Below are 20,367 nucleotides of genomic sequence, written 5' to 3'. Positions count from 1 at the left end.
CCGTTACTCTAAACACGTGATAAAATTTTCGTATGTATTGCTCCCGGATTAAAAACGAGCGGTAGCTTTTATTGGAGATTATGTGTAATTTATCGTTTAGTATAATAATCGCTTAGTATAATAATCATTTAGTATAATATGTGATGAAACGCGTAATCATCTGTTATGCACGGTTACATGAACTTACATTGATTAGAACTCCCAACATACGTAATAGTCTCGGATTTCGCCAACTTTCTTTTTGTAATTACTTGAATTTATGACGATTTATAAGCGAGCACTGCGGTCATTGCGTATGTATAAACCATTGTAATGATACGTAATGCTCAAATGATAAGCATTACACTGCGCTACGTTATTATCAAGAAGAACATGTATATGTATTTTCCTTTTATATAATCCATTTATAAAATAAAACTGTGAGTTGTAATAAACTATGTATTGTAATAAAACTTATTCGAAAAAATGCATCAAATTTGCTATTTAAATCCTTTAAAACTATATTTTGTCAAATTTTTTTATTTTATAATTTATAACAAAACGCAATAAAAAAGAAAGTCTAAAAGACCGTGGCGCAAGATGTTAGAGCGTAAAAAATAGAAGTAATAATAAAAGACTCTAAGAGACATAAATTATATATTATCACGTCACTATCTGTAATATATATTGTTAACATCGCGCTGAAGAAGGATCAAAAGATGATCCAAAACGTTCGCTTTTTGTTATTATAATGTGTTTTTTAATAAACTTATATTGAAAAAAGGAAGAAGTGTTGTTGCTTCTCTGCGCTGCAACTACCGCGCGTTGGCTCTTATGCCATTTTCTTTTTAATTTTTTACTTGAGCCAAATCTCTAATTATTAAATTATATATTAATACTCAGTTAGATATAAAAATACATACGTACGTTTCGATCTTTTCAAGATCCTTTTCAATGTTCAAGAAGTCGTTAGAAAATAAACAAAATTAAAATTTAAAATAATAATAACAGAACGCGATTAAACAAGAACAAGCGCGATAGGAAACAAATAGACATTGTGTACAATAATAACGGTCGCAAAATTTAAAACGCTAACAATTGATGTGATGAACGAAAGCGTATAGACAGTTAACAAACTAAAAAACTAATAATGTCTGGCCTAAAGGCTAAATTTTCTGAAAAAAGGGCCAACGCTCTTCATCAGAAAAAAGATGCAATAAAACCGCATACGTGAAAACTATTCTTCATAAATTTGTATTGTGTGACGATCCCCTGACGAAAAAAGTTCCAAAATTTTTTCAAATAAGTCCTGAAGTCATAAGGATAAAATTGAGCCTGATCAAAAAATTTTTTTTAAAAATCCAGTAGTCTCTCTGGGTAGAAGATCCACAAAAGAGCCGGCAGAAACAAATTGAATCCTTTAATCGATGAACGAAGTGGATGCCTATGTAAAAAATACAAAAAAAGGAAAGAAAGCAATACATATCAAGAAACAAAGAAACACATGTCACGCATAAAAGTAATAAGAAGCTAGCAATTTCATATCACAAAAAAACCGTTAACAAAAATGAAAACATTAGTTATAAAAGCAAATAATGAACATTAGTTATAAAAGCGAATAATGTACATAGTATTATGCAAAAGACATGGGAAAAAATTTAGAGCGAAATCGAGAGTCTAAGCTAGATACTTACAAAGATGGAAAACAGAGAATCGAGATAAACCAAGGTAAACCATGTCTAAAGGTGAAGGATTGCGATCGTGAAAAGACTGAACTATAACTGACAAAATGTGAAGAAGGAATAGGAAGAAGGGAGGGGGGAAGACAGGGAAAATAAGGGTGAAGAGAAGGGGAAAGGGAACTTAGGAAGTAGGAGGCAAAGGAGCGGGAGACTTTGAAAAAGCAAGACATTTTTCAATAATAGGGAGGTAAGAGTCATCTAATAATGAGGTATCATTTTGTAAATTTAACCCATTTTTTTGCTAGCTAATATGAAGCATCTCAGAAACAAGTCTTTTCCTATAAAAAGGTTCTTCATCTAGGATTATCGTGTTCTCCCAATTAAATCCCCTGGATTTTTTTAAAAAATTTTTTGACCAGGCTCAATTTTATCCTTATGACTTCAGGACTTATTTGAAAAAATTTTGAGACTTTTTTCATCGGGGGATCGTCACACAATACAAATTTATGAAGAATAGTTTACACGTATGCGGTTTTATTGCGTCTTTTTTCTGATGAAGAGGTGAGCGTTGGCTTTTTTTTCAGAAAATTTAACCTATGGCCAGACATTATTAGTTTTTTAGTTTGCTAACTGTCTATGCGCTTTCATTCGTCACATCAATTGTTAGCGTTTTAAATTTTGCGACCGTTATTATTGTACACAATGTCTATTTGTTTCCTATCGCGCTTGTCCTTATTTAATCGCGCTCTGTTATTATTATTTTAAATTTTAATTTTGTTTATTTTCTAACAACTTCTTGAACATTGAAAAGGATCTTGAAAAGATCGAAACGTACGTATGTATTTTTATATCTAACTGAGTATTAATATATTATGTCTCTTACTTAGAATCTTTTATTATTACTTCTATTTTTTACGCTCTAACATCTTGCGCCACGGTCTTTTAGCCTTTCTTTTTTATTGCGTTTTGTTATCATCCGGACCGTATATTGCTTTTGTCACTGTATTTATAATTTATAATTATTACATATAAAAAAAAATTTAGATTACGAACAAAAATTAAATTGGTTAAGTAGTTGTACTTTTATTTATTATTACGTAACTTTTTACATATACACATTTACTTTTTTATATATACTTACTATTTATATTTTTCATATATTTACAAATAAATAATTTAAATATTATTTATATTGTACTACAATTGATAACATTTGAAGAAATATTTCTTTAAATAAAAGTTGGTAAGTAAATAAAAGTAATTAATTTAGCGTTAAAAGTAGTATAAAACCTCTAGGTGATAATTTTAAAGTATCTTGTATATTATTTTAAATATTTGTTGCATATATTATAATTAATTGCTTATAATAATTATTTGCTTTAATATTATGTTACAATGTGACAAACAAATGCAAAAGTGAATCAAATATTTTATATAAATTGATTTTGAATCAACATTTGCGAATATATTCTAATAAATAAGATTTCCTACACTCCTTTCTCCTATCATCTCTTATAATCTATTCTTTTTTTTTAATTATACCGCTTTTATAATCTTTTCACGTAATTTAGAAACATATCAATCAATGTTAAAATTTTTGCTTTGTGCACGCACATAATGTTACGTCTCTTTATGATAAAAAGTATCTCTTATGGTTGACTCTTACGTATACATCGATGATGCAACTGGTCAGAAGTTACGTTCGTTCTGTAACGCCGCAAAACTACGTTACATCGCACACTTCCAATTCGCCCCGTTACTCCACTTCCTTGAATATTTCATCGAACATTCTACATGTTCTTGAAAATAATTAGTTTATTATAGCAATTTTGGTGAGTAAAATTACCCGATTGTACCGAAGAATTACATTTCCTGTTTGTCAGGAACGAAACGTTTATCCGAGACAATCATTTTAACAATTCATTAAAGTTGCAGTGATGTACAGACATCATATGTGTGTATGTCAACAGTCGTGGCAGTTTCATTCGCTTCGCTGCCAGCGAAGTTCTCCGCACATGCGAATGCGACCCGACAATTTTCAGCTTGATTACTAGACAATCATCTTTTAACATCCGTTTTGATGACATCGGATATGATAATTGCTTTCCCGGTTCGAGTGTATTTCTTGTGCAACAATATCGTCGGATCAGTGTCATACTATTTTAATTACGAGAGACAATGAAATTGAGAGGATCTCTCTCTTTGAGCATAATCATCTTTTGTCTCATTTGTCATCATAAAATTCACTATGTGAAGGCTGATTATTATTTTAAGTCATCTATTTCCATTTCTCTCGTTATATAATGTTTCAGCGAGACATTATTATGCGGCAACGCTCCGCATGTTTCACGTGCGAGGTTGTAAAACACGGAATCGCGCAACAGCCATCTCCTTCAGAGAAAAATCGCGGTACATTGTCGGAATTGCGATAGATCAAATATAAATATCTTATTCATCAGGTTCACCTTCGACCAACCAGTCAGATGTCTGTCAATATAGAGGAAAAGATCAAGACTTTGATGATAAGAATAAATAAAATAATAAAATAAACATTAGAAAGAATCAAATGCAGTTATCCATCCATAAAATTATAAATATAATTAGATAAAATTGTAGATATAATTTAAGAAAAAAATTATAAATGTATGCATTTTGATTTTGACTTGAATTCTTTTAATATGAATTAAAAATAAAATTAAATAAACAATATAAATATAACGTAATAGAATTTACATTACAAAGTAATAGGCAGTGCGTAAAAAGTACTCTAGCTGAAGAAGATTCCTTTAATTTACACTCTAATATTAATCATCAATTATCATGCTATTTTTTCGAAAATAAAGACAAAGAGCTCAATAAATTATTATTTCTTTGTTCTGTAATATATGTGGTAATAGAAAAATATATAAGATAAAATATAAAATATAAAAGATAAAATATATAAAATATAAAAATATAATATAAGCAAAATTCTCTAAATTTACTATCATAATCATCGATAGCTAGATCTTATATAAATTATATTACAAAGACTTTTAAAGTCATAAAAGTTGTTGACTATAAGTCATAAAGTTCGTTGACATAACTGTTTAAACATAGAGATGGACTCGGTTATAATGAATTAATGTGAAATGACAAGTAACCAAAACCACAGAAGTCACAGCCATTAAAATAAAAACAAACTTGTCAGTCAATATATCAGGTAAAGCAGTAGTATTTAAATTTTAACAATAAGTTTATCTATGATAGAAAAATAAGAGGAATATAAGGAGTTTGTACCATTCTATTAAAATTAAATCTTGTCTTTTAATATAAAGCCTAAATGAATCTTCTAAATGAATCTCTTAAAATAGCAATGTTGATCATCTAGAAATTATTTCATTGAAAATCATGATCCTATAGTCATTACAGTTATACCAAATCATTATATTTTAAATCGTATTATATTGTTCCTTGTTATATAGTTTCTATATTTTAAAATACAAATTTTTATGCCCTTTGATTTGGTCCATCAAATTCATTTGAGCCACCATAAATTACAAACAATTGATATTTTAAATTACATTGTTCTAAGAATGAGAAGGCGCCAAATCTTTATGTACTTTTATAAATTTTAAATTTTAATTTATTTAGAACTTTAATTTATTTAGATCTATAATCAAAAATAGGTATTGTATTTTTAATCGATAATTGAGTTAAAGTTCTTGCAAATATAAATTTGATGTAAAAAATTAGAAAGAAAGATTTAAAATTTTGAGAATCAGAACTATTTTAAATAATATTCTCTTCTTAATTTTATGATAAAAAACCAATGTCTGACATTAAATTGACCCAAAAATTATTATGAATGAAAAGAGTATCAATTTTTTTGTAGAATATCGATAATAAATTCTATAAAAACTTTTTCAAAAGGCTAATATAAACGTTGAAGAGCGAAAATAAGCGTTGAAGAGCAAAAATAAAATTTAAATAAAGAATCAATTTTAATATTAAATGATCATGAATAACATATTAATTATTATTATTTTAAAAAGAGATATAAAGACGTTTGACCGAGCATTCAATATAGAAAAACGCAATATGTATTTTTCTACATATATTATATTAGCTGTTTGAAAAAGTTGTTATTGATTTTGATCTACCAATCCACTTTTCATAATTTTTTCTAATTTTGTTTAATAAATTCTATTTTTTTAATGATATTTTAAATGAAATAGGAAGAAACTCTCTCTCTCTCTCTCTCTCTCTCTCTCTCTCTTCCTCTCTTCCTCTTAACCAAATTTATGATTGTATTATTTTTTTAACATATTGGATGTGGAAAGAAAAAATTCAAGTATTTACCGAATGAAATTTATTTGTAGTATCAATCGATTTCTGAATATATGTCACACAGAATAATATAAGTGTGATTTAAAAAGCTTAACTTTTTATCAGAGTCCATTTCCATCGTAAACTGGTTTTTGCAATAAAAAATGTTAAAAGTGCAAGATAAAAGGAATTGCTAAGACTACGTTATTTACGTATCTGACATAAAAAGGTAGAATAAAAGAGACAATCTTTTAAGTACTTTGAATTCTATATTCTACAGATATCGTTAATAATAGAAAAAAAACAAGCCCATAGGAACATGTTAAAATTTTATGATTAAATATAAAAAATTGATTTTTAAATTAATTTTAAAACAGTAATAAAAATCCGTTAAATAAAATTTTAATATTTTTAGTAATAATATTATATCTGTTTTTTTGTGCCTTTGATGGCTAAGTTTAATGGAAAAGACAGTACCATTGTATTGTATAAAAAATCTAATGAATGAACATGATTATTCAGATCTACAATCGATGTTAAAAATATGGAGATTATGGGATCTTATCTCAAATCTTTCTAATGTCAATTTGTTATTTTTTTTTTAGAAAGAACGGCCAGTTCCGGAAGCGATGGCAGATACAACCGGAGAATCGCGTTACGAAACCGATGATATCGCGAATCATTTCTATTGACGATACTATCTAAGTATCTATAAAAGAAGGCAGAAGACCAACGAAATAGCGCAGTTCGTAAGTTCCTGTGCAAACTTTAACAGAAAGTTTGTATTGCGTTAAATCTGTGTGCTGTGTTGGAAACCAAGGCGAGCTCGTTTTGATCTAGACTTTGTATCCCTGAAGGATCCGGTCTTCGCTTTAAGAATACGCTTCTTGTAAATATAGGAGCGATTGGAGACATTGGTAGAAAGGAAGGGCGTCGCAGAAAATTATAAAAGAGCGAACGTTCGACGAGAGTGGGGCAGTTACTTCCAAGTGTGCACCTGGGCCACCACGACCGGGGTACGTTCATATAATAACAAGTAGCATATCTATTTAGAATAGTGCTTGAAACATAGATCTCCTTCACTTTGAGTTCACGTGGCCAACAAACAGGCAGATTGAATAAGCGTGAAAGCAGAATTAAATTTAGTGTGTGTTCAATTTATGTACTTTCTCTTATATAATATCTAAAATAGAATCTTTTTATATAAAATTTAATTTGTTTCCTCGAAAGTTTTACATACTTTTACATTTTATATTCAGTATTTTTTTTATGTAATAAAGTTTCCTAAAAATAAAGTTCCTTAAAGAAAATTTTCACATTTTTTTTATATTACAGTTATAAGATGTTTAACTAAATGAAAAGATTATGCCAATATCTATATTTGATACTTTTTGATACTTTTTCAGTTGTAAATAAAATTTTTTAAAGATTTCAGAGAAAAAGAGTTTAATTATAAAAATAAAAATATATATAATATGATCATAATTTTCGATTAATTTTTACTCAATTTTGCCTTTAGAGTATTCGATTTTAAGATTTTACTACAAAAAAAATCAAACTTAAAGGCAAGATTCTATAATCGAAAGAAAATACATAATATTTTTGCAATATTCTAAGAATATTAGTTATTTTTTAAATAATACTTTAACCTCACATTTTTTTATGTTGATGTTTTAATGCATCACAAATTGCAAATTTAATTGTAAGAGCTTTTCTATAAATGGAACTTTTTATCTTATTTTTTTATTGACACAGTATAAGATAATAAAGAAAGATGTTGAGATTATGTTTTTGATATACTAATATTATTGAGATATAATAATATTAATTTATATTACATGAATAATATTTATATTGTATGTGTGTGAGAGAATTATTTATATTATATATATTATATTATTTATGATATTATTTATATAACATTAATATTAAATATATCTTAAGAAAATATTAGTATTTTACCTGCCTAAATCTTGTTTTAAAAGGGTTAAAAGCCAAAAACACGTCATATTACAACGATATAATTATATTGTCTGTGACGACAGTTTTAAACTGTCCGATCACGGTCATCAGAATAATGTATCGAATCGAGAAACATCGCGCGAATTTTAATCTTCGGGACAGTACATTTCGTCCTTGGTCGTAAAGGTCGACATTACTAAAGGTCGGAAATATGGAACGTGTATTGTCATTCATGAGAATTCCCATTCTGAAGGAAATTTACACATCGGAAAAAAAAAGCGTGGGATCGACACAATCTTGTTCATTACATGCTTGAAATCAACCGCAAAGGAGCTGCAATAGAGTCAAAAACGCCATGACATAATCGTTATAATATGCGCGGGAATCCTTTGCAAGCGTAAGATAACGGTTACATGATCACTGTATTTTAATAATAACGAGAGAGGCGACGTTGAGTCACACTGGTGTAAAAATGAAAAGATTAAGTACGTGATGTAATCGATGTAACTCCGTATGAAAAAGCTTTTACAAGCATGATCGAAGAGATAAAAGCTCGCGGGCAATAATACGTTAAGTGGCACTTTCTACGCGGAAGAAGATTCATACCCTTAACCAGCTCCATCATAATCATAGTACAACGTCATTTGTACACAGCACGATCGTACTTACTTTTATCCACGTAAGAGTATGTAGACGTAACATATGATATTTCTGTGATCCGGCAGTCATTTTGTTTATTACCGACTTATCAAGATTATAACGAGTATTTTATAATTAAATATCATATATTCCAATATGCTTGCTCGACTTTTCACTTTCGATTGAAATTCTTTGCACGGTGACATAACGTTAGAATATTATGTACTCGATAAAATTTTTATCGTTCCAGAAAGTTTAGACGAACGCAACATAACAATGTTATACAATTCTAATTAAAATCTCGTTCTGAAATATGATGTGTGATTAGCAATAGTCGAGGAAGTAGATGAAAGTGAGACGGGGGAATAAAACTCTTTCAACAGCGTGTATATAATAAGTATATTCAAAAAAGAATGAATATTCATTGTGAAATGATTCTTGCTACATGTACACAGGTAGCGTTCCAATTTCTCTCTTAAAGATGTTTCTCAGTCTTTCCCACTTCTTCAATTGTAAAACTTCATGTTGCACAAAGCGAAAAAATCGGAGTTGTATCTCTATCGCAATTTCAATGTGAAACGACGTAAAGTAGGAAAAAGTAACTGATGATAATGACATTTCTTTTGGGAGCCGCGCGACGATTTGTTTCGGCAAACAAAGATGGGTGAACAACCTACTCACTTATTGCATAAGCGGAGAAAGTGATTGCGCAACAAGCCGGTGCACACTCATACTCAAACACGTGGTGGGCGATGAAACACTCGGTTATACGCTAATCGTTATGTCACAAATTGATGAAAGATCTGAGAATTCCCGTTTGCGATCGGCCAATTGGCAACGCAACCGATCCATTCCTTTTAAAAGAAAGAGAGAGAAAGGGAAGCACATTTCTTCAAGACTCCTTCGCCGTGGCTTTGGACAGGAACTGGGTCAGCCGGTCAATTAGATAACTGATGATTCAAGAAAGTGAAAATGCATATTATTACAATTGCATAAATAAGCTTTATTATAAGAGGAGACAGTAGAAAAATTAAAATTTGATTTAAAAAGATCTAGTTTAATATATCTTTAATAAATATTTATTAATAGATATATTAATATTATAATAGATTAATAGATATATTAATAGATATATTAATATTATAATAGATTAATAGATTTATTAATAGAATCTATTTAATATATCTATTTGATATATAGATAGTTTTTACATATATTTAAAAAGTAAAAACTCAAGACGTTTCTGTATAAATAAGGCGATTTTTGGCGTCACTGTGGTATATCAACCAAAGTATACCAGATTCTACCAGAACATTTTCGCGCGTTTGGTAGTTTGTGGTAGAGGCGTGGCTAGTCGTTTTGGTATCTAGCTGGTTGATACCACGCTATACCAAAAATGAAGCAGGGTACAAGATGTTATGTACCAGAATAAGCTCCGCCTCTACCAAAAACAACCTTGGTACATGTACCAAACTATCGCCAAAAATCGCCTATAAATAGATAGATTTTGTTTTTCTTGAAATAGATTTTTATTTTTTTTATCTTTATCAGATAATCAGTTATTATATATAAGAAAAAATTAGCAATAGAAAATATGCTTGTAATAATTTTTATTGAATTATTTTTGAATTATTTTATTTTATTTTATTTTATTAAATTATTATTATAATTTTCCAGATATTTGCAGATTCAAGTAGGTCACCGCCTTTCAAACGAAACTAAAATGGGAGCAATCGAATGGGCAGTCGATGAGGATAATTATGAGTGCACTCTTTCGGAAGAGACTCAGAAAATTGCCAAAGATGAACTTAGAGAGGACAAGAACACTAGAGATCAAGCTCTCGAGCAGATGCGTAATTGGATCAAGATGAATCCTCGCATTGAAAATTGCCGTCTTGGTAAGACTATAATATTAAATGCTATTCGACACGAATAGCATTGAAAACATAACATATATAACATTTGTCTAACTTCAGGATTATAATTCAGTGTTTTAAAGTTATAAATATTTTAAACATTTAAACATTTTAAAGTTATAATTATTTTAAACAATTTTGAAAAAAAATTTTAATGATTACTTTATAAACCTTTGAACGAATAATGATTTTCCAATTGATATGGAGTCTTGACATTAATTTGTTATTTTTCATCAGATGCACGATTCCTACTAAAATTTCTGAGATGTAAAAAATTCAACGTTCCGATGGCCCAGGAAGCCACGGAAAGATACTTGCTGCTCCGTCAAGTGTATCATCCAGCATTTCATAACTTGGACATCACAGAACCGAATATGGAAGACTTACTGTCATTGGGGTGAGAATTTTTAAAATTATTTTGTTACCACTAAAATTCGTTTTCGCAATTCCTTCTTTTATAGATATCTCTTCGCTGCACCTGGCCGCGATGCGAAAGGCCGTCGCGTAATAATCGCTAGACCAGGTACGTGTTACTTTTTATGTATAAAAAACGCTGAGTATTATGTAAATGAAACTTAATATAAAGCTAATAATATATAAAAATACATTTTGGAACCTAAAAGCAAAAGAAAATTTATAAAATTGTATAAATTTGAATAAATAATTTTCACATTAACTATATAATTATTTTATTAACATACAAAAATAGTGATTATAAAAATATTGTAAAAATAGAAATATTTATGATAAAAATGTTATATTTACATCATTTTGTTGCAAAAGAAATTATATCAATCTCAGCGTCCTTTTTTCCATCGCATTTAATTTCTTCTAATCACTTGGATACTTGCAATTTTTACCTAAGGTGTTTTTAATCCTCACAAATACACAAACGTGGACATGTGCAAAATTCACGCAATCACTTATGAGACACTGATGGAAGATGAAGAGAGTCAAGTACGTGGCTTCGTGCATTTTGCCGATGGTGCCGGCGTCAGTTTCCCTCATCTAACACTCTTCACCCCTAAAGAAGCTGTGCGCATCGTAAAAAATGGCGAGGTACAATGAAATCTTACGTTGTGAACAAAACTGATAATCAATAAGTAAAATAAAACTTTTGGATATTAAATACCAATAAATTTAAGATAATAATAATACACAAATTCCTTATCAAATTTATTAATTTTTAAAATAATTCCTTTTTTTATTTTATATTTTTAATTTTTCGCAGAAAAATTAATTCAAAAAATTATTTTTTTACATGTATAATTTTATATATTATAATTTGTATAAATTAATATACACACACACACACATATACATATATATATATATATATATATATATATATATATATATATATATATATATATATATATACATATATATATACATATATATATACATACATATATATATATATATATATATATATATATATATATATATATATATATATATATGGATATATATATGGATATCATATTATAGTTCATTTATTTAAATTTTTTAAACGATAAAAAAAGTAAATTTTTCTTTAGATATTTATTTTCCTTAATTATTTCAGCATTTCACATCCTCCATTTTCTATAACTTTCTAGAGATATTTATTTAGTCACGTTAACATGTGCCAAAGATAATATTAAATGAATACATGTTTTCAAATCATTACTTATCATATCAAGTCAATAAGACTTTATGTTCCAAATTCCTACAAAAATGTCTCATTTATGGAAGCATAACCGACATAACTATACGTCTGGGCCAAGGACGATGTCACGTAACAAAATTTCATAATACTTCCTAAAGATGGAACATTAAACCGGTTCTTCAATATTATATTTTACATAAGCCTATTGATAATTTTGCTTAAAATCCAACAAAAAAGAATTAGGCAAAAACAAAATAACTATTATTAACATTAAAATATAATTTAATTGACCATACAAATCAACAAATTATACAGAAAAAGAAAATATATATTTTTTTAAATATATATTTGTATATTTATATAAATCTTTTATCCGATCCGTTAACGGAAGTAAATATTTTTTTACACTATACTAGAGAGGAAATGTGAATCTTTCATTGAAAAGATAACATAAAATAAAACGAATGCAGATTTTGATCATCTATTTCTATTGCCTTTTATATATCGAGATTCTCGAAGTAGGAAAATATCAACAATAGCAAATAATGTATAGCAAATAATATATAGCATATAGCAAAGTTTATTAGCTCAATATATAATGATCAATTTCATTTAGATAATCTGGAAAAGGTTATTGTTTTTTAATTAAAGAATATTGTAAGAAAAAATAGACGATAAAATGGTCTTTTTTCAGCGCACTGTACCGATGAGACATAAGGAAGTCCACGGGATTAATTCGCACCCCTCTCTAAAATTCGCCTTGGACTTCGGATTATCATTGATCTCTGATAAGATTAGAAATCGCATAAAAATTTATACAAGCCTCGAAGATGCTATCAATAACAAGTTGGATGTGAGCATGATGCCCAAGGAATACGGCGGGACAATTCCCATGAAGGAAATGATAGGTAATTAACACTTTTGCACATCTCTTTGAATATTGTCTTATCATTCTCTATTCTAGAAATAATAAATTTTAAACTTTTTTTCAATGTTACTGTTTTAATACAGATCTGTGGCGCAAAGAGATAATAGAACTGAGACCCACATTATTGAACAACGATAAAATGAAAGTCCGCTTAGAGCTTTACTCGGAGAAGGCGCGAGAAGGTGCCGTTTCGGCTCTGAAACAAGGATTCGGCTGTTCCAGCGTGGGCTCTAACGATTCTTCAATGTACGGAATAACCGGATCTTTCAGGAAGCTCGAAGTCGATTGATATACATCAGATACTCTTTACTAAATATATTTTTTATCTAGATAATAAGTGGCGCGGGATCGCGATATAGACTGGTTTGGAAATTATAATTTTATATTAATACTCCGGTATTAAGAAGATAATTTTATTTTTGTACTATGTAGAGATATAGAGATATCACTGATGTGTGTGCATATCATTTAGAACCGCACTATAATAGATTTTATCAGATATTGTATATAATTTTTGTTAACCACAATGTAAAAGAAAAATAAATATAATTCCATTATTCACTCTGAAAAATCGCAATCTACAGATTTATTCGTAGAAAATTTGATGAGAATTTTATAAAGAAATCCATTTGCTAATTATGTCACGAATCCTCGCTCTGGCCTTCTTCAAATCTTCCAAGTCTGTATCTGCATCGCTATAAATATCGCGACAATGCGAAGATCCTAAAAGATATCATATTGTTTTTTTCTTGCATTATAGGAAAAATAAAGTTTTTTATAATGTAGTTTCTTATAGTGATTTCCAATCAACTGTATAATTACCTTTGATAACGATAGCGGGAGAAAAAGCATTTAGATCTTTTAATACCGATAACGGATGCCACGGATCGACATCGCCATTCGTGAAAATGACGTTTGTTATATCAGGTAATTGCCCTCCGTACATTATATTCGTCCTTCTAACTCGTGAATTTAATATCTTATCATTGGAGCTGGAATTAATTTTAAAATTATTATTTTTATTTTTAATTAGTTTGCAATGAAAAAATTCGGCAATTACATATAGATCATTCAATGCGGACAAGAATTACAGAACATTTTGGAAAATCTGTTGAAGAAAAAAATATATATATAAAATGGCATTCCAGATATATTTGAGAATTATGAATATTAGAATAAATGCGTGATATTATAAAAGCAAAAAAATACTATATAATTTTTAATTACACTTACTAATCGCCATATAAATCTGTACACATATCAATATAATAATTTAACGGGAATAGTGTTCCAAAGATTGAATTATTTGCACTTGTCGTCTGACAGTAACCGTATTCCGTACAAGTTTGGTGATACCATTGTCTCACTGCACACACAAAAATTACCTCTTCTTATAACACATATTGCTTAATATTTATTCTATGAACTAATTAATCCAACTCACTGATATCCTGAGCTGCTGCCGAGTCCCACGAAATATTTCGATATTTTTCTATAAAACTATTATAATTTTCGATACACACGTCCGGTTTCGAAACAATATGCGCGAGTCTTTGCAAAGGACTGCCTAAATGCGCCGCTGTCATTATATTGCACAATGCCGCGATTTTCGTTTGACCATTCTCGACATTATCATATTGAACGGTTGCGGCGAACACCTAAAATTGCAATTTAAAATATAAACATGGATAATGAGAAAGATAAAACTATGCCATGAATAATGATCCGTGTACCTCTGCCAGCGTGTTCATTAAGTAACCAAGATCACTAGAAGATTTTACATTAGGCACGTTGCACAAACTAAAATCAATATTATTAACAAAATTATTACTTCTAATTGTTTTGTCTATTTTATCTATTAATTTTATTATCCTATTAAAATATTAGCAAATTGTTCATGAATTTCTATGTTTAATCTTACTTGAAATAAAGTTTGAGCTTGTCAGGACCACCTTCTGCGGTTAACAATTCTTCTATTGAGTCAAATGCTATCTTTACGTCCTCAACACACTTTTCATTATATTTACCAAGTGATTTCGTCACGACTTCATAGTATTCTAAGAAATAAGGCATGCTTTAACGATATTTATAACGACATTCATAAAAATATATCGTAATTATATAATTTACCATAGAAATCAGCTTTCGCATAAACTGGAGCACTACTGGCCAAAGCACCCTATTAAAAATATATTTTTTTTATTTGATTATTTAATATATATACAAAATGTAAACCTGGATGTGATACCTGGATAAGATGAGGATATTTAAGTCGTGCCCATGCCGCCATATTTCCAGCATAAGAACCGCCGAATACTATTACAGTACTATTTTCTAAATTCTTCTCTTTCTTTTTCGTTTCGATAAAATAAGCGAGATCGGCGAGTGCCTGGTCGACGTTTAAATATTGCAAGTTCTCTGTACTGGTGTCTCTAAATTTATTCCAATTTAAAGGGATTATATTCTAAATATGTAGGGTAATAAATAAACTATATATAGATTATATACTTTGTAGGCTTGCTCCTTCCGTAATATCGATGCTCGGTGTAATACATCAATGCATTGTATTTCGATCCGATCTCGTACATTAATCCACCTTGCAGAAATCCATTCGATATCTCCCATTCTCCACCGATCATAATTAGAATAGAACTATTTTTCTTCAGAAATGCAGAATTTTCTTGGTAACGCTAAAAAACAATTCATAAATATTAATTTTTAAGAAATGTATACTTTAAAAGAAAGTCGTGTGAAGGATAATTACCATTGACCAGGTACGATTGTCGCGATAATTAAAATGATCCAGAGGTTGGGTGATCCAATCCTCGATTACATCTTTGCCTGTATCTTTTTTTAATGGCTCCGGCTCCTCCAAACCTTGAAAAGTGAATCCACGAAAACCTATTCCCTTCACGAGGGGATAAACCGAACACAAAATAAGCAACAGAACATTTAGCACGATCATAACTTGTTATCTTTTTAATTATAAAACAAAAAACGCGTGTGTATCTTGCAAAGTGTACTAGATAAATGCTCTAGATGCGACTGATTGATACTTAACATTTTCCTCAATTATAATTAACGATAACCATTGATACGATATCTTTCATGAACGAGCGATAATATTTGGCCTTTATTGTATTACTCCGATAAAATAGAAAATAATACATTGATTAAATAATCGTGATTAAAGAAATCTGACGTTTACGGAATATTTGAGAATTAGCAATTAAAATATATTGCTCGATACGGATATGAATTTTTATCGTTATGCTCGATAAACATGGATATGAATTTTTATCGTTAGATAAGAAATGTTACGATTAAATGCACAAATTAAGACAAAATATATCTCAAGCGAAAGTTTATCTACACTGTTGTTGTGATCATGATTTTAAATAATTACAGTAAGAAATAATGGTGATCACAGTCGATTTATTTTTTAATATTCCTATTCATTTGCACTTATATAAATAATATCTTATTTATATTATACAGTTACAGAGAGACAGACTCGAATAACAGTCTTTATCGAAATTACAATCAAAATTAGAAAATAAAAGAATTGTACAATGCTGATCGGCTAAGCTCGGATACAAAACATTGTCTTTACTTATTCGAGCGTTCACTCTGCGTTCACTCTGTCATTTGAATAAAATTATCTTTAATATTAAAAGCATAGTATTTTTTACTTTACTTATTGTTAGTTTATCTTTGGATCCTTTGTAGGAACTCTTCCTCTTTATATATTTCTTCCTTTCGTATATCCATGGTTTATCCCATATTCTTTAATATTTTCTTCTGGAGGTTTTATAACCATTTTCGCTATCACTTTTTCTTTTTTTAGACTCTTTTTCATGCCTTCGGGAAGAGTTCCTATCCGATTTTTCCTCCTTATCCTGATGATCTTCATCATCATAGATTTTCTTGGAACGGCTTGATCGATATTTATCGAATGATGTTCTTCTTCTAGAACTGCTCATGCTCGATCTTTTGGCTCGACTGTATCTTTTATCACGTACAGATTTTCGCGATTTTCTCTCTGTAGAATGGGAACGTTTCCTTTTCGAATCTTGCGAGCGATCGTTTGTTTCATCGTATATTTTTTCAGGAGATTCGGATTGCCATCTCCAATTGCGATCTTTTTCATTATCGTCTCGAACGGATTCCTCCCATCTGGATTTACTACAAATAAATAAAAATATATATAAATAATAATCTTCGTTCATTCTAAGAATAGATAAACATCCTTTTTCTTCTTTCCCCGAAATTGGATCTTTTTATTTAAACTTCATATTTTTATATACCTATTTTCTTATATTTTCTTATATCTTTATATCTTTTTCTTCTAAATTTGCTTTATTATATATATTAGTAAAGTAAATTTATTATTAACGTAATGTAAAATAGTAAATAGACAACATTAATATAAATTATATATTAATGTTGTCCATTTACTATTTTACATTACGTTAAATTAAATTAAAAATTCTAAACAAAAAACTTTATTTTGATAAAAATGAATATTGTACTTGATAAAATAGAATATTATTTTGATATGTAAGTATAGAATAAATAATATCAACTAACCTACGCTCGCTTCTCTTGCTGTTATTTGATTCTTGAGAAGTATTCTCCGCATTTCGAGGTGGACTCTTGATACCGTATTCATCATGCGGATTTCTGAAGGTATGAAGAAAATTGCAGGCTTTGCTACCCTTCGGACACTTGGTCATTCCACAGATAGCTTTTCTCCAGGACGTCAGATTGACAAATTCACAGTTGAGCTGTTTATTGGCGTACGTATATCCTTTCAGATGTCTCCAAGCCCTCGCCGCCTCTCTTTCCGTGTAGTATTCGACGTACAGATTGCCACGCAAATGGAGTTCAGTGTTGCAACAACACTTGAGCGTTTTGATTTTACCAAACGATTCTAATATTTTTATTATATCTTCATAAAATTTGCAAAAGTGATGCCAAGTCTCTGAACTTTCGAATTCGAGGCCAATGTCGGTATCGTATTCTGCCGAATTCTTCTCAAGGGAAAAATGTGTATAGAATCCAGGTATAAGGATTACTTTACTCAGGAAAACTCTACGATGATTCTTCGAACACATATCTCCGTATCTAAAAACAAAATTAAATATGAAATTAAATACGAAAATTACATATGAAGAGATAAAAGTATTTAATCTTAATATAAATACGATGTAATTTTAATTTAAATCTCAATATACTTTAACTCACTTTAAATTATAATTTATTGTAACATAAAAGTTTAATAATTTTTAATAGAATCAAATGTGAAATATTTATAAGATTTATGAATTTATAATAATCATTCTTATTCTCAAGATTTTCAGAATTTTGAGAATTTCTATGAATAATAAATCATATATATATAATTAAAATATTATTATATATTGTAAAAATATACTAACCGGCAAACACCTGTTTTCGTGAAAAATGGGCAGATGTCTTTGCTAGGTTGATTGTCAATGATTTCTCGCAAAGCTTCGGGTGTTTTCATTCCATTATCAATATAATCATTAATCTCTTTCTGCAACTGTTGTTGCTTCCGAAATTGCTCCTCAAACTTTCGCTTTTCTTCTTCTTTCTGTTTTTGTATTGCTTCTTGTCTTAGCTCAAATTCTTTACGAATCTTCATTTGCTGCTCGAGTCTTTGTTGTTCTTCTCTTGCCTTTTGTTCCTGAATAACTTGCCATTCCTTTTGCGCTCTTGCCTAAACAATTAAAAAATTATAAATCAATTATCTGAATTAATAAGTTACTAAATTAATAATTTATTTTAAACTCACAACTTATACAAGAAAAATATTTTCCATTTATATTATTTATACTATAATATGATTTATATAATGTCATTTATTATTATATAAATAATTTTCAATTGTATGAATAAAGCTACAATGTATCCTGTATCAATAGTCGATTGCTAGATAATCGATGATTGACTCTAATTGATCTTTCATATATGAAAATATATAATTTTTTTATAGAATTTCTTGTATAAATTTATTTTTAAAAATCTAATATATAACAAATATTTCTCGTTAGGTAAAATACCCAATTATATTTCAATACAAATTTAATGATACAAGATAATTAAGATATTACATACTTCACATGAAAAAGTTATAGAAGAAACTATGTAGAAGAAGATCAAAAAGTAATTAATGACTTGTAACTATAAATACTGATGAAAAAATATATAATTATAAGATACTCTATTTGAATTTACCTCCTCCTCCAACCAGAGTCTATTTTGTTCCGCGTGTTCCTCTTGTTCTCGTATTTCCTTCTCCTCCTCCAGTCTTTCCTGCTCGGCGCGCCAATTCAAATACTCCATATTGCACATCAGTGCTGCCATCAACTTCTCTTCATTGACATCACGTTCCTGAGCGGCTTTCCGTCGTATACGTCTGCGACGTTCCTTTTTCGCGACACGACGCCATTCCTTATGACTGGGTTTCGTCTTATCACGTTCCTCCATCTTCGCATCCTCGAAAACACCAGCAAGTATGCTCAATGACGTATAAACACTCGGGAATAATCACGTCGATGTGGAAAGGCGACCAGCTATTGAACCCGGCGTACGCAACGACACATGTCCGACGCCATATTGATTTCTAGATACCATCAAAGATGTGACCTAATCGTCGACATACAAAATTGTGAAGCGAAAGGATAATTATATGAAAACTCTTCGCAGAATGCTATTTATGTGATGTCGATGCTTTATAATATTAAATTATGTATTAATTATATATTGAAAATATATTTCCTTTATTAAATTAATTAAAGAGAATTTATAGTATATATCACACTTTTTTATATAAAATATTGATATTATTCGATATTTAATATATAGCATTATATATTGTTTTCAATATGAAAAATAGACTTAAAATATAAGAATATGATATGCAAAACATACCAGCAATAGCTGTAAGTTCATAATCTTATTAAAAGATGGAGTCACTCTATTATTTTCGAACTGAAATCACTGAGATGTAAAATATACGTAAAGTATATATGAATTCATTCACCAAACTTGTTTTGTTGTACCAGTAATGTTAAAAATTTTAGGAACAATAATTAATTTTAATTCAATTTTTATTTTATGAATATAATATCTAGCATGTTTATTGTTAAAATATTGCAAAGAAACTCAAAAGAATATCAATCAACATTCAAAATTAAATTCAGTCTATAGCAATTTTTTGTTTTATAAATAATTATGTAAAACAATCAGGTTTTTTATACTAACATTGCATTAATA

The 20,367-nt window shown here is 29.1% G+C and overlaps 3 protein-coding genes across 3 annotated transcripts; 1 reads left to right on the top strand and 2 right to left on the bottom strand.

Annotated features, from left to right (window-relative positions):
* The first annotated feature begins 6,858 nt into the window (after nucleotides 1-6,858).
* Nucleotides 6,859-13,644, top strand: LOC145967021 (alpha-tocopherol transfer protein-like). The gene is made up of 7 exons (XM_083091600.1): nucleotides 6,859-6,985; nucleotides 10,248-10,468; nucleotides 10,724-10,883; nucleotides 10,948-11,009; nucleotides 11,352-11,545; nucleotides 12,832-13,045; nucleotides 13,149-13,644. The coding sequence occupies exons 2-7, from the start codon at nucleotides 10,294-10,296 to the stop codon at nucleotides 13,352-13,354; spliced, it is 1,011 nt and encodes a 336-aa protein (XP_082947726.1). The 5' UTR covers nucleotides 6,859-6,985; nucleotides 10,248-10,293; the 3' UTR covers nucleotides 13,355-13,644.
* Nucleotides 13,458-16,331, bottom strand: LOC145967017 (putative serine protease K12H4.7). Its single transcript, XM_083091589.1, has 10 exons — nucleotides 15,830-16,331; nucleotides 15,574-15,755; nucleotides 15,314-15,497; nucleotides 15,196-15,244; nucleotides 14,987-15,122; nucleotides 14,799-14,865; nucleotides 14,510-14,723; nucleotides 14,299-14,431; nucleotides 13,888-14,057; nucleotides 13,458-13,788 (listed from the first exon to the last, which is right to left on the bottom strand). Exons 1-10 carry the CDS (start codon nucleotides 16,028-16,030, stop codon nucleotides 13,679-13,681), a joined length of 1,446 nt encoding a protein of 481 aa, XP_082947715.1. The 5' UTR covers nucleotides 16,031-16,331; the 3' UTR covers nucleotides 13,458-13,678.
* A 149-nt stretch (nucleotides 16,332-16,480) lies between these two features.
* LOC145967016 (uncharacterized) lies at nucleotides 16,481-19,827 on the bottom strand. The gene is made up of 4 exons (XM_083091588.1): nucleotides 19,327-19,827; nucleotides 18,507-18,808; nucleotides 17,656-18,192; nucleotides 16,481-17,250 (listed from the first exon to the last, which is right to left on the bottom strand). The coding sequence occupies exons 1-4, from the start codon at nucleotides 19,576-19,578 to the stop codon at nucleotides 16,854-16,856; spliced, it is 1,488 nt and encodes a 495-aa protein (XP_082947714.1). The 5' UTR covers nucleotides 19,579-19,827; the 3' UTR covers nucleotides 16,481-16,853.
* Nucleotides 19,828-20,367: the final 540 nt, after the last annotated feature.

The sequence above is a fragment of the Camponotus vicinus genome, unplaced genomic scaffold (assembly GCF_025532165.1).
Source record: "Camponotus vicinus isolate PSW18456_S1 unplaced genomic scaffold, iyCamVici1.0 SCAF_2, whole genome shotgun sequence".
Taxonomy (NCBI): Eukaryota; Metazoa; Arthropoda; class Insecta; order Hymenoptera; family Formicidae; genus Camponotus; species Camponotus vicinus.
The sequence above is the reverse complement of the archived record's forward strand: the minus strand, read 5'-3'. Positions and strand labels throughout refer to the sequence as shown.